This window comes from Solanum tuberosum, unplaced genomic scaffold, assembly GCF_000226075.1.
Source record: "Solanum tuberosum cultivar DM 1-3 516 R44 unplaced genomic scaffold, SolTub_3.0 scf00012, whole genome shotgun sequence".
Classification (NCBI taxonomy): Eukaryota; Viridiplantae; Streptophyta; class Magnoliopsida; order Solanales; family Solanaceae; genus Solanum; species Solanum tuberosum.
The window spans coordinates 978504-995757 of NW_006238937.1; the positions used below are offsets into that span (position 1 = coordinate 978504).

Sequence of the window (17254 nt, forward strand, 5' to 3'; positions counted from 1 at the left end):
GAGAGGGGAACGAAAATATATGTATATACACAATTTTCTCTCGCTTTATACAAACACAAACACACTTTATACACTTGCGTTTGTATAAAAAACGAGAGAGGCGAGGGAGAGAACGAGAGTGGCGAGCGAGATTTATCAGGAGAGAGGTGAAATAACAACAGTTTGCTATGAGGTACAATTAAATCAAACTACATTTATAGCATTAAATTTGAATTAATAGTTTGCTATTATATACAATTTCCTCTTTTTTTTATTATACATTGGAAACTAATCTAATCTAGCGGGTGGATCTTTTAATTTTTTTTTTAGCCAGCTGGCTAAATTAACAAGAAACCAAGAAAATCCTCTGTTGGGCGTAACCCGGATCTTCAAGTATTTCCTTCTCTCCAATTAAATATCAAACGCTCTTCTTCTCTCAGCGTCTCTTCTGTTTGCATTACATCTGACAAAGGAGACAACATATACATACAGCGACACAGATTTCCCAATATAAATTATGGTAAATCTTCTTTATAATTTCTATTTCAAAAAATAAAATATGATTTTTCCCCCCATGTTTTATTAATCACAAATATTAGATCATCTTCACGTCGCTGCAATGCGTTTGCAAAGTGGACATATTTTATGCTTAGTGTTTTTTTATTCCTTTTGAAAAATTAAATTAAATTGCAACCTAATTAGACAAATTACCGGATAAAGTTGACTGTGTTCTTCATGGATCTCCCGAATTATGCAATTTAATATTCTCTATGTTTGCTGATTAAAAACAAAACCCCCAAAATATATAAAATTATGAAAAACTAGATGAATAAATGTCAATTACTCATTTAGAAGGGAAGATAAGAAATATTTTTAATGTCGTTCGACTGAGATAATTTGTTTTTATGTTGTTTGAAGAAAATTGATGATTATTGATTTTATTTTTAGGATTTTTGGGTGCAAATATCTGTTTGTTTATATTTTGCTTGTTATTGACCAAGAACATCTTTTGATCAGTTTATGTTGACCAAAATCTGACTTATCCTGGTCAATATTCTTACTATAGTGAAGATATTTTCTTATGACTTGGAAATTGATGATTCAGAAAACTGTCCCTACTGTGACACTACAATGCGGAATTTTGCTGATTGCTATATATATTAATTTTGTTGATCTCATTAGTTAGAGACTCTTTTGGCAAAGGTTTACACATCTGCTTTCTTTTCTTTATGTCGTTTTCCCTATCTATCTAGCACCTTTTGGTTAGGGATCAACGTAATTTTGGATTTTTTTCCCTAGTGGTCAACGTATCACCTATATATTCTTCCCGCATTTTGACTTGTCTTTTTTCTGACTTTTTTTAGTAGATAAGATTAGGATGAAAGGTTTATCTCCACGTTCTCTTCACTGGCTTGCTCTTTCAAATGAAATTTTGGCTGGCAGTAGTACAATTGGGAGAGCCTAATGAGAAATAGTTTAGTTGTAAGATTGTAACACATGATTTGTGGGTTAGGCGCACGTCTCAGGTTTGAACTCTTTAACATTAAAAAAAAAAACAGAGTAGTATTTAAGGGAGATATATCTTTTAGAGTTTACCCTAAGATGGTTTATTTAGATGGAGAGCTTTATGCTATGGCTGATTACACGAGCAATATTATTGTGAATTGATGGATGAATTCGTGGAAGATGCCAATGTGTTAAACTATGTTGTGGATCTTCATGTATTATTACACATTTCAAATGAAAGTAAAATCTCATTTTTGTCTATTTTTTCTTTTTACTTGGGAACAAACTGTATTTTGCCTACCTGTGTATCTTATCATCAGGCAAGCGTAAGTAGAAAGATCTCAAGAAAGGAGACTAGAAACCGTCACCCTGGGCTGACGCAGCAAAAAAGGCAAGAGATCAAAGAAGCATTCGAGCTCTTTGACACCGATGGCTCTGGTATGGAAGTGTTTCTATCCTAATACATATTTTTGCGTGTGTTTAACAGATTTTTGTGCGCGTTCTCTTAAATGTAGTATTTTTTTCCCAACTCCTACTGTTCAGGAACTATTGATGCCAGTGAGCTGAATGTTGCTATGAGGTTTGGTAATTTCTTTTCTGAAGTTAAATCAATCTAATTAGTTCTCATACACAGTTATGTGCTGATGTAACTTCTATTGCAGGGCCCTTGGATTTGAAATGACAGAGGAGGTAATTTTTCAATCCCATTGAATCCTTCTAGTTTACGTCTTCTTCTGGATCATGATTAATTAGTGTTACGTACATGTCCAACGGACCTTTTGTTTTCAGCAAGTTGAGCAGATGATTGCTGATGTTGACAAGGATGGTAGTGGTGCAATTGATTTCGATGAATTTGTACACATGATGACTGCCAAAATAGGGGAGAGGGACACTAAAGAGGATCTCGCGAAAGCATTTAACATACTAGACCAAGATAAAAATGTAAGTCGATCTTTATTATCCACAGAGTTTTGAATCGTGCTCCACCAATCCCTTGGGAATTTCTCGGCTATAGAAAGTATGTAAGGCCTTATAATAATCTATCTTGAGAATGCAGGGGAAAATATCTGCTGCTGACATTCAGCAAATTGCCAAGGAGTTGGGAGAAAATTTCAGTGCAAAAGAAATACAAGAGATGATAGAGGCAGCAGATCGTGATCGTAAGTTCATTTCTCTCATGCCCCTACATTCTTCCTTAAATTTATCGTTTCCAGTCGGATGAATCCATTTTTAAAGTATACTTTGGGTCATCTTTATACGAGCAACTTTCACATATAACAAATATAAAAATCATATTTGTATGTTATAACTATAGTTTGTATAATTGCGCGGCTATGGAGCATCAGATTGTATAACTCGCTGGCAGGAGCTTCAGATTTGTATAATTACGCTGGCAGGCCATTTGTATATAAATCGCTGGCAGCTTCTCGTTTGTATAAATCGTTGGCAGCCTTGCAATTCAATTTTATGTGTTTGTATATCTGCATAAAATTTGAATTTGTATACAATTAAATCGAAATAAAACATTTGTATATCAAATCTCTCTCTCTTGCTTTATACAACACAAATTATACATTGTAATTTGTATAATCTGTGTTTGTATTAAGCGAGAAAGAGAGAAAGGCAAAAGAGAACTGGCAGGGAAAAATCTGTATTTGTATAATTATAAGTGTATAGGACGAAAATATATGTATTCGTATTTGTATATACAGTTTTCTCTTGCTTTATACAAATACAAACGTATTTTATACATTTGTGTTTGTATAAAAGCGAGAGAGGCGAGAGAGAGACTGGCGAGCGAGAAACCTAGGGAGAAAGGCGAATGACAATTGTTTGGTACGGATTACAATTAAATCAAACTATGGTTATAACATCTAATTTGAATTAATAGTTTGCTATTTTATATAATTTTTCCTTTCTATACAGGTGATGGAGAAGTAAGTGCGGAAGAGTTTATGAGGATGATGAGGAAAACCAGCTTCGCAAACTAGTAGTACAAAATCATATTTGTGAAGTTAAAAAAGCTTCTTTTTTTACAAGTTGCTTGTCATTCTGTTTTTCACTTATCATATCACTGTCTGCTCTGTCTTGTATTGTATATATATATATACACACATATATATAAACAGGCTATTTTTTCCCACTGAATGAATGAAAGAAAACAAGTACTACTATTGAACTTAAAGGGAGTGTTATCCTTGCATTTGCACAGCTACATTTTTGTACATAAAATTGATGATACATAAGAGAAGTTCTTAATGTGATGAACAAACAATACAGAAGAAAGATATACGCGGCAAGTATAGCCAGCTTAAGAAGAGTTTGAGTTAAAACTTAAAGACGTGATTGCCAGCTTTAAACAATTTAGATTTCTAAAAATAAAATTTCAAGAGAAGAGTATGATATATGAGATATTACATTTTAAATAACCAAAGTAGGATTATTTTAATAGAGAACAGTTACCGAACTACTATGTGATAAAAGGTAGTAAAAGGATATTAAACAAAGTCAAATACAAATTCTACGATGTAGTTATAAGGATATTATAATACTGGAAAGAATCCACATGATTCTAAGGTATTTTTAACGGTATTATTATACTTGTTTAGTTTGTGCCTTAGAAAAGTATGCTTCAAAAATATTCTATCCGGTAAATATCATTATTATAAATTGATGATAAAACATGCAAATAGAGGCGAACCCAAAGATGAGAGGAGCAGTAGATTGAGATTCGATATACGTTCATTTCTCAAGGAATATAAATATATATACCAGATACAAAAAGTCCGGATCCAATATATATTACTTTATGTATTTTAATTTATGTGACATATAAAATTAGGAGAATTACTAAATTTTTAAACATTTTTTATTGTTAATTATTTTTATAATATTTTTAACGTACTTTTCATACAACATTTGTGGCACATGTGATATTTTCTTTATTATTGTAATTTATAATACTTTTAACATAATTTTCAAATAATATAAGTTATTAACTCTGTCACAACTTATGCAACACATGTGAAATTTTGAAGTCAACCAAATTTTTAGTATGTTTATTTTTTAAGTATTTTAAGTTTTAATTATTATGACTTATAGTGCTCTTAATTAACGTAATTTTTAAATAATATATGTTATTTTCTGTTTCCAAATTTATGTTGCACAAGTGAAATTTTGAAAGTTAAAGTTTTTAATATGTTTTTAAATATTTTAAGTTGTGATCTATAGTACTTTTTAACTTAATTTTCGAATAATCTATGTTACTCATTCTATCCCAACTTACGTGGCACATGCAAAATTTTGTACTCAACCAAATTTTTAGTACGTTTTTCAAATATTTTAAGTTGTTAATTATTGTGATCTTAATGTAATTTTCAAATAATATATGTTACTTCCTCAGTCCCATGTATGCAGGTGAAATTTCGAGTTAACCAAATTTTTAATATGTAAGTTGATTTTTAGTATTATTTTTGAAAATACATAACATATAAAAAGGAAATAGGACAAATAAATTAAAACGGATAAAATATTAAATAAAATATAAATAAAGAAAGTTGAAGGATCGGAGAAGGGTAAACGGTCAATTGACTGGCTGATCTTAGGCTCCTCAACATTGGCTTCTAATATATAGTAAATTTTTTCAAAGTTAACTAGTGCGCATGTACTCAAATCATTCCACATAAATTCGTCTCTGTTTCAAAATAAAATTAATCCTGGTATATAAAAAAAATAAATTAAATATATACATAACATTTATAAATTGAGTCGTATAACAGTAACCTCTGTTAGTTAAAGTTGAGAGGCTTTTAGGCCTCCATCCAGAACCTTCGAGGATTAGATGCCGTAATTCCTAAATACGAGAATGTTGCGTTGTCAAATGCATATTTGCGTACAAGAATCACAATGTACTCTTGAGTTTTATGAAATACAGCGGACTGAACTTTTACGTGGCCAAAAACGCCGTCAGATGGAGGCACAAATGGCATAAATCTGCCGCACCGCGTGTGCACGCAGTTATTGATTCAGCAGTATACACAGCCAACCAAAATTAAATCGATCGACTAATTTAGTATAGATATAGAGTTTGTCTTATATGCATTATTATTATTATTATTATTATTTTAGTATTAAAAAAATCATATTCTCCATCGGGATACTATATTAAAAAAAAAACTAATAGAGGCTTTTACGTTTGCCTTCCAGAACCTTCGATGATAACATGTTCTAATTCCTACATGCGAGGCTGTTGCGGTGTCAAGTGCGTATTTGCCATCAAATGTAGTTTGAGTTTTATGAAAGAGCCACGTCAACTCAGCACAGCGGACTGAACTTCCTCAGTGTTACGCCGTCAGATGGTGCACAAATGGCATACAGACTGACTCACAGAGTGTGCATGCACTTAGTGATTCAGCACCTTACTTAGCCAACCAAAACTAAATCAAATAGAGTTTACCTAATATTAAACATTATCACCAGGAGTACTTAAAATTAATATTACTATTCCTGGTTGGAAATTTTTTCATAATTTAAAAAAGTTTGAACAATTAAATTATTACTTAGGACTTTTTTCGTATTTATCCTTCAGATAATGAAGTTTTTAGTTACTTATTTTTAAAAATAGACTAATTTAAAAATAATTAAAGGAGTAATAATATTTTATTTATGTCTAAATTTTTTATTTAAAGACTATATCATACCCCCAACAATTTAATTAATATATTCTAAAATTTACTAGAAATATAAAGTTCAATTTTTGGATGCTTTTGTAAAGCTCCTTAAGTTCTAAGTTCTTTCCAAAACCTACAAAGATATTTTTTTTAGTAACTATAGAACTTACGATTCGTACGAATTTGCTTTGCTGCTAAGTGGAAAGACCCATTTGACTCTTTGACTGTAAAGAAATCAAATTTGGTCATTACGTGGCGTATTTATAAGTCAACCTCGTGTGCATTCAGTGTTCCAGCTCACCCCACCCCGGCCACATATCCATAAACGAAATCTATAAATAAGCTACCAACTTATCCATGTCAACTCATTACTACTACAGCAAATTTCTGGAGTATTATTTCATATTTTTTGGGAAAAAAAGAAGGAATGAGTACTATTTTCTGTCAAGATTGTCAACTTCAAGACAATCAATGTTATACACACAAACTGACTCAAAACCAAGAATATTACTACATGGTGTCAGCTCTCCGACATGTTGTCTCCGGCGCCGGCGACGGCGATGGTCTGGTGAACGGCGAAGCTGCTCAGCTTTTGTTGGAAGTTCAAAATGCGAGTGGTGGTTCAGCCACGTCAGCTAATCTCATGCCACGTAGGAGCATTGACGTGCAGTTGGAGAAGGGTAAGAAGAGGAGAAGGAGAAATACGAAGAAGGAATTTAGGGGAGTGAGACAAAGGCCATGGGGAAAATGGGCCGCTGAGATACGTGACCCGCATAAAGCCCAACGACTTTGGCTTGGTACTTTTATTACTGCCGAAGATGCTGCTAGAGCTTATGACAAAAAAGCTATAGAATTTAGAGGTGAAAAGGCGAAAACCAACTTTCCTATCACAGAATATGCTGCTGCTGCCGTTAATGACGAGATTAACAAGTTGCCAACTGTAGTAATGGAAGAAGAGAGAGAATTATTAGTACAAGTCCTTCATGGTGTTGATGTGGCTGTTAATGGTGATCAAAATTATAGTAGTAGTAGTAGTAGTATGCAAAATGGTGAAGACGACGACTTTTGGGAGACATTAGAAGATGATGGACTTGTAAAGCGGATCACACAAGCTATGTTCTTCTGATTCTCTATTCGGCTTAGTTTTTTTGTCTGAAAATATCTTTATTCTTTGGTTTGTTTGTCGTTTTCTTCAACTTCTTTTGAGTGGCTACTAAGGAGTGATAGGAAGTATCTTGTACTAGTATTGAGTAATAATAATAATGTACTCAAGTGTTAAAGAGGCTGCAATCATATATATACAAATATATATTAAATATTATGCGTTAAATACATAAAATAACTTTTTTATGATTCGAGGTTATCTGATCAAATTTGATGATTATTTGTCGGATAAAAGAACTTATTACCCTTGTTTCTTAAAAAATTTATATACATATTCTATAGAGATGCCCCCTTCGGTTTTTTTCTTAATTTCCTAAATTTGCCTGACTATATAGCATAGTGTTCTTTATAACAATAACATACTTTAAAAATATTAATCAATTAGCTAGATGTCATCATAGAACTTTATTCTATCTCATCTCCTTCAACAAATAACCCTTGATAGAGGCTTTTACGTTTTCCTTCCAGAACCTTCGAGGATGACATGTTCTACTTCCTAAATACGAGAATGTTGCGGTGTCAACTGCATATTTGCCTACGAACTTTTCTTTTTTGGTTTCCCACCTGGTGTTCGGAGTTCACATTAGAGCTCCGACTAAATTCGGATCGCCCTTTACAGGTCTCATTCGGAGGTGGCGCTTCCAACAAGATTTTCTCCATATCTAAGGCTCGAACCCGATACTTCTGATTAAAGGTGATGCACTCCCACCAGTGTACCACAACTCATGTTGGTCATATTTGCCTACGAACTGCTAATTAAGAATCACAAATTAGTCTGATTTTTATGAAAGAGCCACGTCAACTCAGCACAACGGACTGAACTTCCTAGGTGTTACGTGGCCCAACAAAGCCGTCAAATGGAGGCACAGATGGCATAAAGTATGGCTCACCACGTGTGGATGCAATTAGTGATTCAGCAGCTTACCCAGCCAACCGAAGTCCATAACTAAATCGAGTATTTAAGTATACCCTCTGTCTTATAACATTATATTATGTCTGTATTAATTGATTATCTTAGTTAAAAATAATGTCTAATATTAGTTGTTCACCTTATTAGATTAAGAAAAAAATTAATTAAAAGTTTCATATATTACCCTTGCAATAAATATTTTTTAAAGTGTTCACATTTATTTGTAAAATTCTCAAGTTTATTAAGATGTAAAAAATTATCTTCTTATGAAGGGAGTATTATAATACTTAAAATTAATTTAAAATCCAAATTACAACTCCCTCTATATTAAATAAATTGTTTGAAAAAAATTTCAAAGTTAAAAAATAAGTGAATTATTAATTTTTCTTTTTTTATTTATCTTTCATTTAATGAGATTTTTTAACTATTTCATATTTTTTAAGATTATAATTTAAAAAATAACATATATCTAAAATATTTTTCTTAATAGAGTACACAATAATTCATTTAATATGTAGCAGAGGCCAGCTGAGGGAATAGTACTTCTTTTTGGGGTTAGTATTAGAAATATAGAGTCCAATTCGGAGTGTAGTTATCTCCGAATGAAGGAAGCTTCTATATATAGAAAGTCCTAAGTTCTTTCTAGAACTTACGAATTTAGTAACTACAGAACCTACGAATATGTCACATGGGCCAATTTTTCGCAAAATAGCCACGTGGAGTAATCAGAGCTGCTCATTACGTGGCCTACATATGAGTTAACTTAGTGTGCAGTATGTGTTCCAGCTCACTCCACTGAAGCCACATATACCCAAAACGAAATCAATAAATAAGCACACAGTTAGAGATCTCTAACCCTATCCTCTATTTTACTCTCTAAATATAATTTTTTTTATTTTTTTGGACAATCAACTACAATTCAACTCTCTATTTTAACCTCTAAAAAAGATTTTTTTCTCTCTCTTAAATATTATATTATTATTTCTATTTCATTCTTATTTTTCTTATTTCATAATATAAATACCTTATTTCTTTTTTCCAATAATTACTTTATATAATTTTCATGTTATATAAAAATTTATTTTTTCAAATTTTTTATTTAATATAAAATTATGTTTTATTCTAAATTTTTAAATAACATAAAATTTGCAAGAAAGTATTATATAATATACAAATTAATGGACAAATTCAAATAAAAGTGAAACACAAATTACATAAACACTCAATTTTCAAAATTATTAACGTTGCTTCCATAAATGCTCTATTAATGCATTACAGAGTTCAAAATGAACATTTTTGTTCTTAATTTTTTTTTATGTCTAGCTAAAAATTATTCAAATCGGAGATTTTCATCTACCACCATTTATGTCGTTGGAGTTGGAGCCTCTACGACATCTTGAATTGGTGCATTAAGTTCATATTCATCCTCAATTATCATGTTGGACAGTATAATACATGTAGTCATTATATCATGTAGCACTTTCCTTAGCCAAAAACGTGACGGCCTTGCAATAATTGCAAAACGTGATTGCAAAATTCCGAATGCACGTTCAACATCTTTTCGGCATGATTCTTGTTTCATCGGAAATTAATTATTAGGTTATGTATTGTATTTTATCTTGTATTTAAATTATTATGTCATGTATTGTATTGTTATCTTGTATTTAAATTATCATATTATGTATTGTATTTTTAATTAAATTTTTCTATTCTTATCATTTTAATTTTGTTGTATTCTTTATAGTGAAAATTAATAGTAAAATCAAATTATATTATTGACGAAAATTAGAAAAATTAAAATACTATTAATTCAGGATGAAAGTAGTATATATTAAATAATATGTTTTTAAAAATATTATATTACATTTAAAAATAATTATGAATATTAGATATTTAATTAATGACATTATATATAAAATAATATGTTAATTAGAAAGTAATAGAAATAATAATAAAATATTTAAAAAGTGAAATAGAGAGTGTTGAATAGTAGTTCTCCAAACTATTATTCACCTATCTAAATATGAAGAATAGAGAGTGATATGGAGATGAATTGGAGCGCTTATTCTCTATTTTACTCTCCAAATATAGAGAATGAAGAGTAAAATAGAGGTGGATTGGAGATGGTCTTACAAATCATTAACAACTACAAATAAATTCAGCTTATTTTAGAAAAAAAAAGAATAGATTCTGTCAAGATTCTCTACTTCAAGAAAATGACTGTTATACCCTCGCACACAATTTGACTGAAAATAAAAAACTTTACTACATGGTGTCAGCTCTCCGACATGTTGTCTCTGGCGTCGGCGACGGCCGAGTGGACGGCGAAGCTGCTCAGCATTTGTTGGAAGTTCAAAATGCTAGTGGTGGTTCAGCCACGTCAGCTAATTCGATGCCACGTAGGAGCGGCATTAATGTGGGGTTGGGGAAGGGGAAGAAGAGGAGAAGGAGGAATACGAAAAAGGAATAGAGGGGAGTGAGACAAAGACCATGGGAACGAGTTTGGTTGGATATTGAGCAACTTTCACATATAGCAAATACAGAAATCATATTTGTATGCTATAACTATAGTTTGCATAATTGGGCTCCATAGCAAACATAAATATGTATATTTCGTTATACATATACAAAAGAAAGTAGTTGTATATAATCTGTTTCTGTTTCGGTATACATATACAAAAGATCAATTGTATAATCTGTATTTTTATAAAGCGAGAAAGAAAGAAAGACAAAAGAGAACTGGACAGAGAAATTATATATATATATTGTATAATTATAACTGTATAGGACGAAGATATATGTATTTATATGTGTATATACAATTTTCTCTCGCTTTATACTAACAGAAACGCAATTTATACATTTATGTTTGTATAAGCGAGAGAGGCGAGGGAAAGACTGGCGAGCGAGATCTGGGAGAGGGGAACGAAAATATATGTATATATACAATTTTTCCTCACTTTATACAAACACAAACGCATTTTATACATTTGAGTTTGTATAAAAGCGAGAGAGGCGAGAGGAGAGAACGAGAGTGGCGAGCGAGATTCACCAGGAGAGAGGCAAAATAACAACAGTTTGTTATGGGGTACAATTAAATCAAACTATGTTCATAACATTTAATTTGAATTAATAGTTTGCGATTATATACAATTTTTCCTACCTTCATTACCGCCGTCAGATGGTGCACCTATTTTGAGACATGTGTGATGATTATTTTCTTTTACATTTTTCCTTATTCTTCATCTTTTATCTCTTTTGATGGTTGTTTTTTTGTCTTCTTTAGTCTGATTTTGCAGGAGAGATCTATGATGAAGATTGTTAGATGTTTTTGTGTAGTTCGATTTTATAAGGTAAAACTATTTGATGCTCCTAATATAGTTATCACTTTTTCTCTGTTGCAATTATACCTTCAATATTATTATTTTTGAATTCATGATAATATGAATCATGAATTTTTTTTAGAAAAAAATTGTTTGATTTTTTCTCTTTGCATCTTTTTGTAGTTTATAGAGAATTTTTTTTCTTCATATTGTAGTTTTTAGAGCATTAGATTATGTTATGTTGATAACAAGATTCTTCCTTTATTTTTAACTCATAATTAAATGTTCTTTAAAGGTTTTTATTTGATTAGTTAACTTCATTTTTATATATTTTTTTGTTGTTGTCGTATGGTTAACTTATTTTGTTTTCATGTTAGGATGTTTTTGAAAATAGAAGCTGAAAAAAAAGTTAACACATACATGTATTCTACTCAATAAAACATGTATATATAATTTTGTAGTCACGTAAATCCATTTTAATAATTATTATGATAGATTATGAGAATGTAAAGTTAATTCATAGTTTTTAAAATATTGTGTAATTTATATATAAAAAAAATGTGTATTGATATGGAAACTTTGAAGTCTTCATATTTTTATTTTTTTATTTTTTATTAATATTTATATTGGAAGTTCTCAAGTTTTTGAGATTTTCAGAGATCACTATTACAATCTGTTTGATCAGAAATTAAAATACAAAAGCATTTGTTTAGGATAAAAATGATTTAGTAAATTCGTTCTCTCTCAATCTACTTTCTTCTTATTTATCTTTCTATTTTCTCATTTTTCTTTGACATTTTTTCTGTTTATTTATTACTTTTTATTGTACAAAAAAATAAATGTATTAGTTACTACTCCTCCATTAATTCATATTTTTTAATATAAAAATTTAAGTGTCTTTATTTTCCATACTTTAGTGACTTTTGGTGATCATAACTCCTAAATTATATTAATAATCATGTTCATGATATCATTTGAAAATTCACATTATTGTCCTATAAATAGAGGCATTATAAAAATAATTATTAAAAAATGATCGAATATTATATATAAATATATTAAAAACAAAAAAATAATTTCCTTAACTCGTTTTTTTTTTAGGAATTTTTTAAATTCCATCATTTAATTTTCTCAATAACAAGTTTATGTTAAAAGTGTTAAAAAAGATCATATATATAAATTAATTTTCTTTTTAACAACATAAATGGGGTGTAAATAAGGATACTAAGAGTCATATCTTTTTCTTTTTCCTTTTTATCAAAATAAATGTGTATATATGATTAATGTGTATTAATAAATTTATTATTATTGAAAGCAAACAAAAGTTTCTTTTATTTTTTCTACATTAAAGAATGACTTATCCTTTGGAGAGTTATTACTCCAATTTATTTATAATAATTACCACAATAATATTTTAATAATAGAAATAATTGTATTTATATTGTCAACCTTTTTATTGTCCTACCTTCAACATTGCATACGCATATTATTTTTTAAAATATTTCTTTGTCGCTCTTTGATAATCTCTATACAATTGGATTAGGTAAGTATCACACCAAGTCACTAAATGATATCATGACTTATCTTTTATAGTTCATTTTACATTGTGTGTTTAACTTTTTTATTTTTTTATTGTAAAAATATAACCTCAACCGTAATATTGTTGCACTATCGCAACTTAATTCTCTCTTATCGCAATGCCTCTACAAGAATGAGAGTTTAAATACAAAAAACTTAATATTTTGCATTAGATTAGTGTCGGTACGAATATCGAATATCAAAAAAAAAATATCTCTAACTTTTGAATTTCGTGCATAACTATGTTAGAATATAATACAAGTATTTCTTTCTCACCATGATTTACCAAAAATGTATCTTTATTTATTTATTTTTATTTTTATTTTTATGTCATTTATACAAAAAGAAAGTCACGTAATTTATAATCGAATAGATTTAATAGTGTTAACTGAAGCTTTTCATATCAACGTTTATATTTTGAACTTTTTTATTTGTATGGAAAAAAAAAATTAGCAATTTCTTTTTGAAGAAGTAATATCAAAGTCGTATTTTAATGTGTGTTTCTCTTTTATTATTAATAGTGAAGTTAATTCTTTAAAAATATGTTTAAGTTGTTTTATAACCGCGCAAAGCGCGGACAAATACAGTAGTTTAAAAATATAAAGTTCGATTTTTGGATGCTTTGTTACCTTCGAATGTAAAGCTCCTAATGTTCTATTTTCTTTCCAAAAAAAAGTACGAAGATATTTATTTTTTTGTAACTATAGAACGTACGAATATGCTTAGCTGGTAAGACCCGGTTGACTGTTTTGACTGTAAATAAAACAGATTTTCTCATTAAGTCAACGTCGTGTGCATTCAGTGTTCCAAAAGTCAAAACGAAATCTATAAATAAGCTGACAACTTATCATTACTACTACAACAAATTTCAGGGGTAAAAAGGAAGAATGACTATTCTCTGTCAAGAGAATGAATGCTATACCCTTGCACACAAACTGACTCAAGACCAAGAAAATTACTACATGGTGTCAGCTCTCCGACATGTTGTCTCCGGTACCGGCGATGGTAGGGTGAACGATGAAGCTGCTCAGCTTTTGTTGGAAGTTCAAAATGCTAGTAGTGGTAGGAGCAATATTGATGTGGAGTTAGAGAGGGGGAAAAAGAGGAGGAGAAATACAAAGAAGGAATTTAGGGGAGTTAGACAAAGACCATGGGGAAAATGGGCCGCTGAGATACGTGACCCGCATAAAGCCCAACAACTTTGGCTTGGTACTTTTGTTACCGCTGAAGATGCTGCTAGAGCTTACGACAAAAAGGCTATAGAATTTAGAGGTGAAAAGGCTATAACCAACTTTCCTATTACAGAATATGCTGATGAGATTAACAAGTCACCAACTGTAGTAATGGAAGAATTAATACAAGTCATTAATGGTGTTGAGGTGGCTGTTAATGGTGAAAATAGTATGCAAAATGGTGATGAGGACGACGACTTTTGGGAGACGTTAGAAGATGATGGACTTGTCAAGCGGATCAATATGTTCTTCTGATCCTCTCTCTATTTTTGGGTCTGAAAATATCTTTATTCTTTGGTTTGTCTGACGTCGTTTTCTTCAACTTTTTTTGAGTGGCTACTAAGGAGTGGTAGGAAATATCTTGTACTAGTATTCATGAGTAATAATGTACTCAAGTGTTAAGAGGCTGCAATCAAATCATATATATATAGTTTATATATTAAATATTATGCGTTAAATACATAAAAGAACTTTTCTATGATTCGAGGTTAAAATTTGATAATTAAACATTTTGTGCTTGTCAAATTAGTGACACTATAATATATTTTATTTTATTTCAAGAGATAATGATATACTTATCATTTTAAAATCCTAAATTTGCGTGACTATAGCATAGTGTTCTTTATAACAATATAACATACTTGAAAAATATTAATCAATTAGATGTCATCATATAACTTTATTCTATCTCATCTCCTTCAACAAATAACCCTTGATAAAGGCTTTCCTTCCAGAACCTTCGAGGATTACATGTTCTACTTCCTAAATACGAGAATGTTGCGGTGTCAACTGCATATTTGCCTAGGAACTACTACTAATTAATCACAATTTAGTCTGATTTTTATGAAAGAGCCACGTCAACTCAGCACGACAGACTGAACTTCCTAGGTGCATGTTACGTGGCCCAGCAAAGCCGTCAAATGGAGGCATAGATGGCTCACCACGTGTGGATGCAATTAGTGATTCAGCAGCTTACCCAGCCAACCGAAGTCCGTAACTAAATCGAGTATTTAAGTATACCCTCTGTCAGCTCTATATTATTGATTGATTATCGTACTAAAACTAATTGTTTGTTCACCTTATTAGATCAAAAATACATTAATTAAAATTTTCATGTATTATCCTTGCAATTATTTTTCTTAAAAAAATATTCACGTTTATTTGTAAAATTCCAAAGAAGTTTTTTAAGATGTAAATTAGTAAATTATCTTCTTATTTATGATTCTTTAATATGTGTATAAAGAAAATGATCAACTAATTAATATGGAATGGAGGAGGATTAGAATACTTAAAATTGATTTAAAGTCCAAATTACAACTCCCTCTATATTAAATAATTTGTTTGAAAAAAATTTCAAAGTTCAAAAATAAGTGAATTATTAATTTTTATTTTCTTATTTACCCATCATTTAATGATATTTTTTAAAATTATAATTTTAAAAAATATATTTGGAAAAAGTAACATATATCTGAAATATTTTTCTAATAGAGTATATAATAATTCAATTAATATGGAGCAGAGGGCTGAGGGAATAGTACTTTTTTTTGGGGTTAAAATTAAGGAATTGTACTTAAAATCACTATTTATAAAATTTATTATTAGAAATATAGTCCAATTCGGAGTAGTAGTTAATTACCTCGGAATGAAGCTTCTATATATAGGAAGTCCTACGTTCTTTCCAGAACTTACGAAAGATATTTTGTTTAAGTAACTACAGAACCTACGAATACGTCAGATGGGCCAATTTTTCCCAAAATAGCCACGTGTAGTAATCAGAGTTGCTCATTACGTGGCCTACATATGAGTTAACTTGGTGTGCAGTAAGCGTTCCAGCTCACCCACCACAGCCACATATACCCAAAACGAAATCTATAAATAAGCACACAACTACAACAAATTTCAGCTTATTTTATTTCAGAAAAAGATTCTATCAAATGACTGTTATACCCTCGCACACAATTTGACTGAAAATCAACAACTTTACTACATGGTGTCAGCTCTCCGACATGTTGTCTCCGGCGCTGGCGACGGTGAAGCTGCTCAGCTTTTCAAAATGGTAGTGGTGGTTCAGCCACGTCAGCTAATTCAATGCCACGTAAGAGTATTAATGGGGAAGGGGAAAAAGAGGAGAAGGAGCTAGGAATACGAAAAAGGAATTTAGGGGAGTGAGACAAAGACCGACCATGGGGAAAATGGGCCGCAGAGATACGTGACCCGCACCGAGTTTGGCTTGGTACTTTCATTACTGCGGAAGATGCTGCTAGAGCTTACGATAAAAAAGCAATAGAATTTAGAGGTGAAAAGGCTAAAACCAACTTTCCTATTTCGGAATATGCTAGCTGCTACTGCGGTTAATGATGAGATTAACAAGTTGACAACTGTAGTAATGGAAGAAGAGAAAGCATTATTAGTACAAGTCCTTAATGGTACTGGTGACGTGGCTTTGAATGGTGAAAATAGTAGTAGTACTAGTATGCAAAATGGTGATCATGACGACGACGTTAGAAGATGATATATGGACTTGTCAAATGGATCACACAAGATATGTTTTTGTGATCTCCTCCTCCATCTATTCCGCTTAGGTTTTTCTGTATGAAAATATCTTTATTTCTTTGGGTTGTTTTTTTCGTTTCCTTCAACTTCATTTGCGTGGCTACCAAGGAGTGGTAGGCAATATCTTGTAGACTCTAGTATTTAGTAATGTACTCAAGTGTTAACAGAGGGAGCAATCATATTATTATAATTTTTTTAAAAAAAATAAGCTAATTTGATTACTTGGTACAAATTTTAAGAACTTTTTTTGAAAAAATTCTAATGGTCTTAAATACACAAAAGTACTTTTCTAGCTATTTATCAAGTTTATGCGATATGACTACTATATATATATATATA

The 17254-nt window shown here is 30.8% G+C and overlaps 3 protein-coding genes across 3 annotated transcripts; all 3 read left to right on the forward strand.

Moving 5' to 3' along the window:
* Window positions 1-320: 320 nt before the first annotated feature.
* On the forward strand, window positions 321-3664 carry LOC102594274 (caltractin). Its single transcript, XM_006339840.2, has 7 exons — window positions 321-499; window positions 1806-1923; window positions 2029-2065; window positions 2148-2175; window positions 2275-2427; window positions 2543-2645; window positions 3412-3664. The coding sequence occupies exons 1-7, from the start codon at window positions 497-499 to the stop codon at window positions 3474-3476; spliced, it is 507 nt and encodes a 168-aa protein (XP_006339902.1). The 5' UTR covers window positions 321-496; the 3' UTR covers window positions 3477-3664.
* A 2876-nt stretch (window positions 3665-6540) lies between these two features.
* LOC102579902 (ethylene-responsive transcription factor ERF110-like) lies at window positions 6541-7424 on the forward strand. The gene has a single exon (XM_006339881.2). The coding sequence runs from the start codon at window positions 6583-6585 to the stop codon at window positions 7279-7281; it is 699 nt and encodes a 232-aa protein (XP_006339943.2). The 5' UTR covers window positions 6541-6582; the 3' UTR covers window positions 7282-7424.
* A 6577-nt stretch (window positions 7425-14001) lies between these two features.
* LOC102580229 (ethylene-responsive transcription factor RAP2-6-like) lies at window positions 14002-14782 on the forward strand. The gene has a single exon (XM_015313506.1). The coding sequence runs from the start codon at window positions 14018-14020 to the stop codon at window positions 14615-14617; it is 600 nt and encodes a 199-aa protein (XP_015168992.1). The 5' UTR covers window positions 14002-14017; the 3' UTR covers window positions 14618-14782.
* The last annotated feature ends 2472 nt before the right edge of the window (window positions 14783-17254 follow it).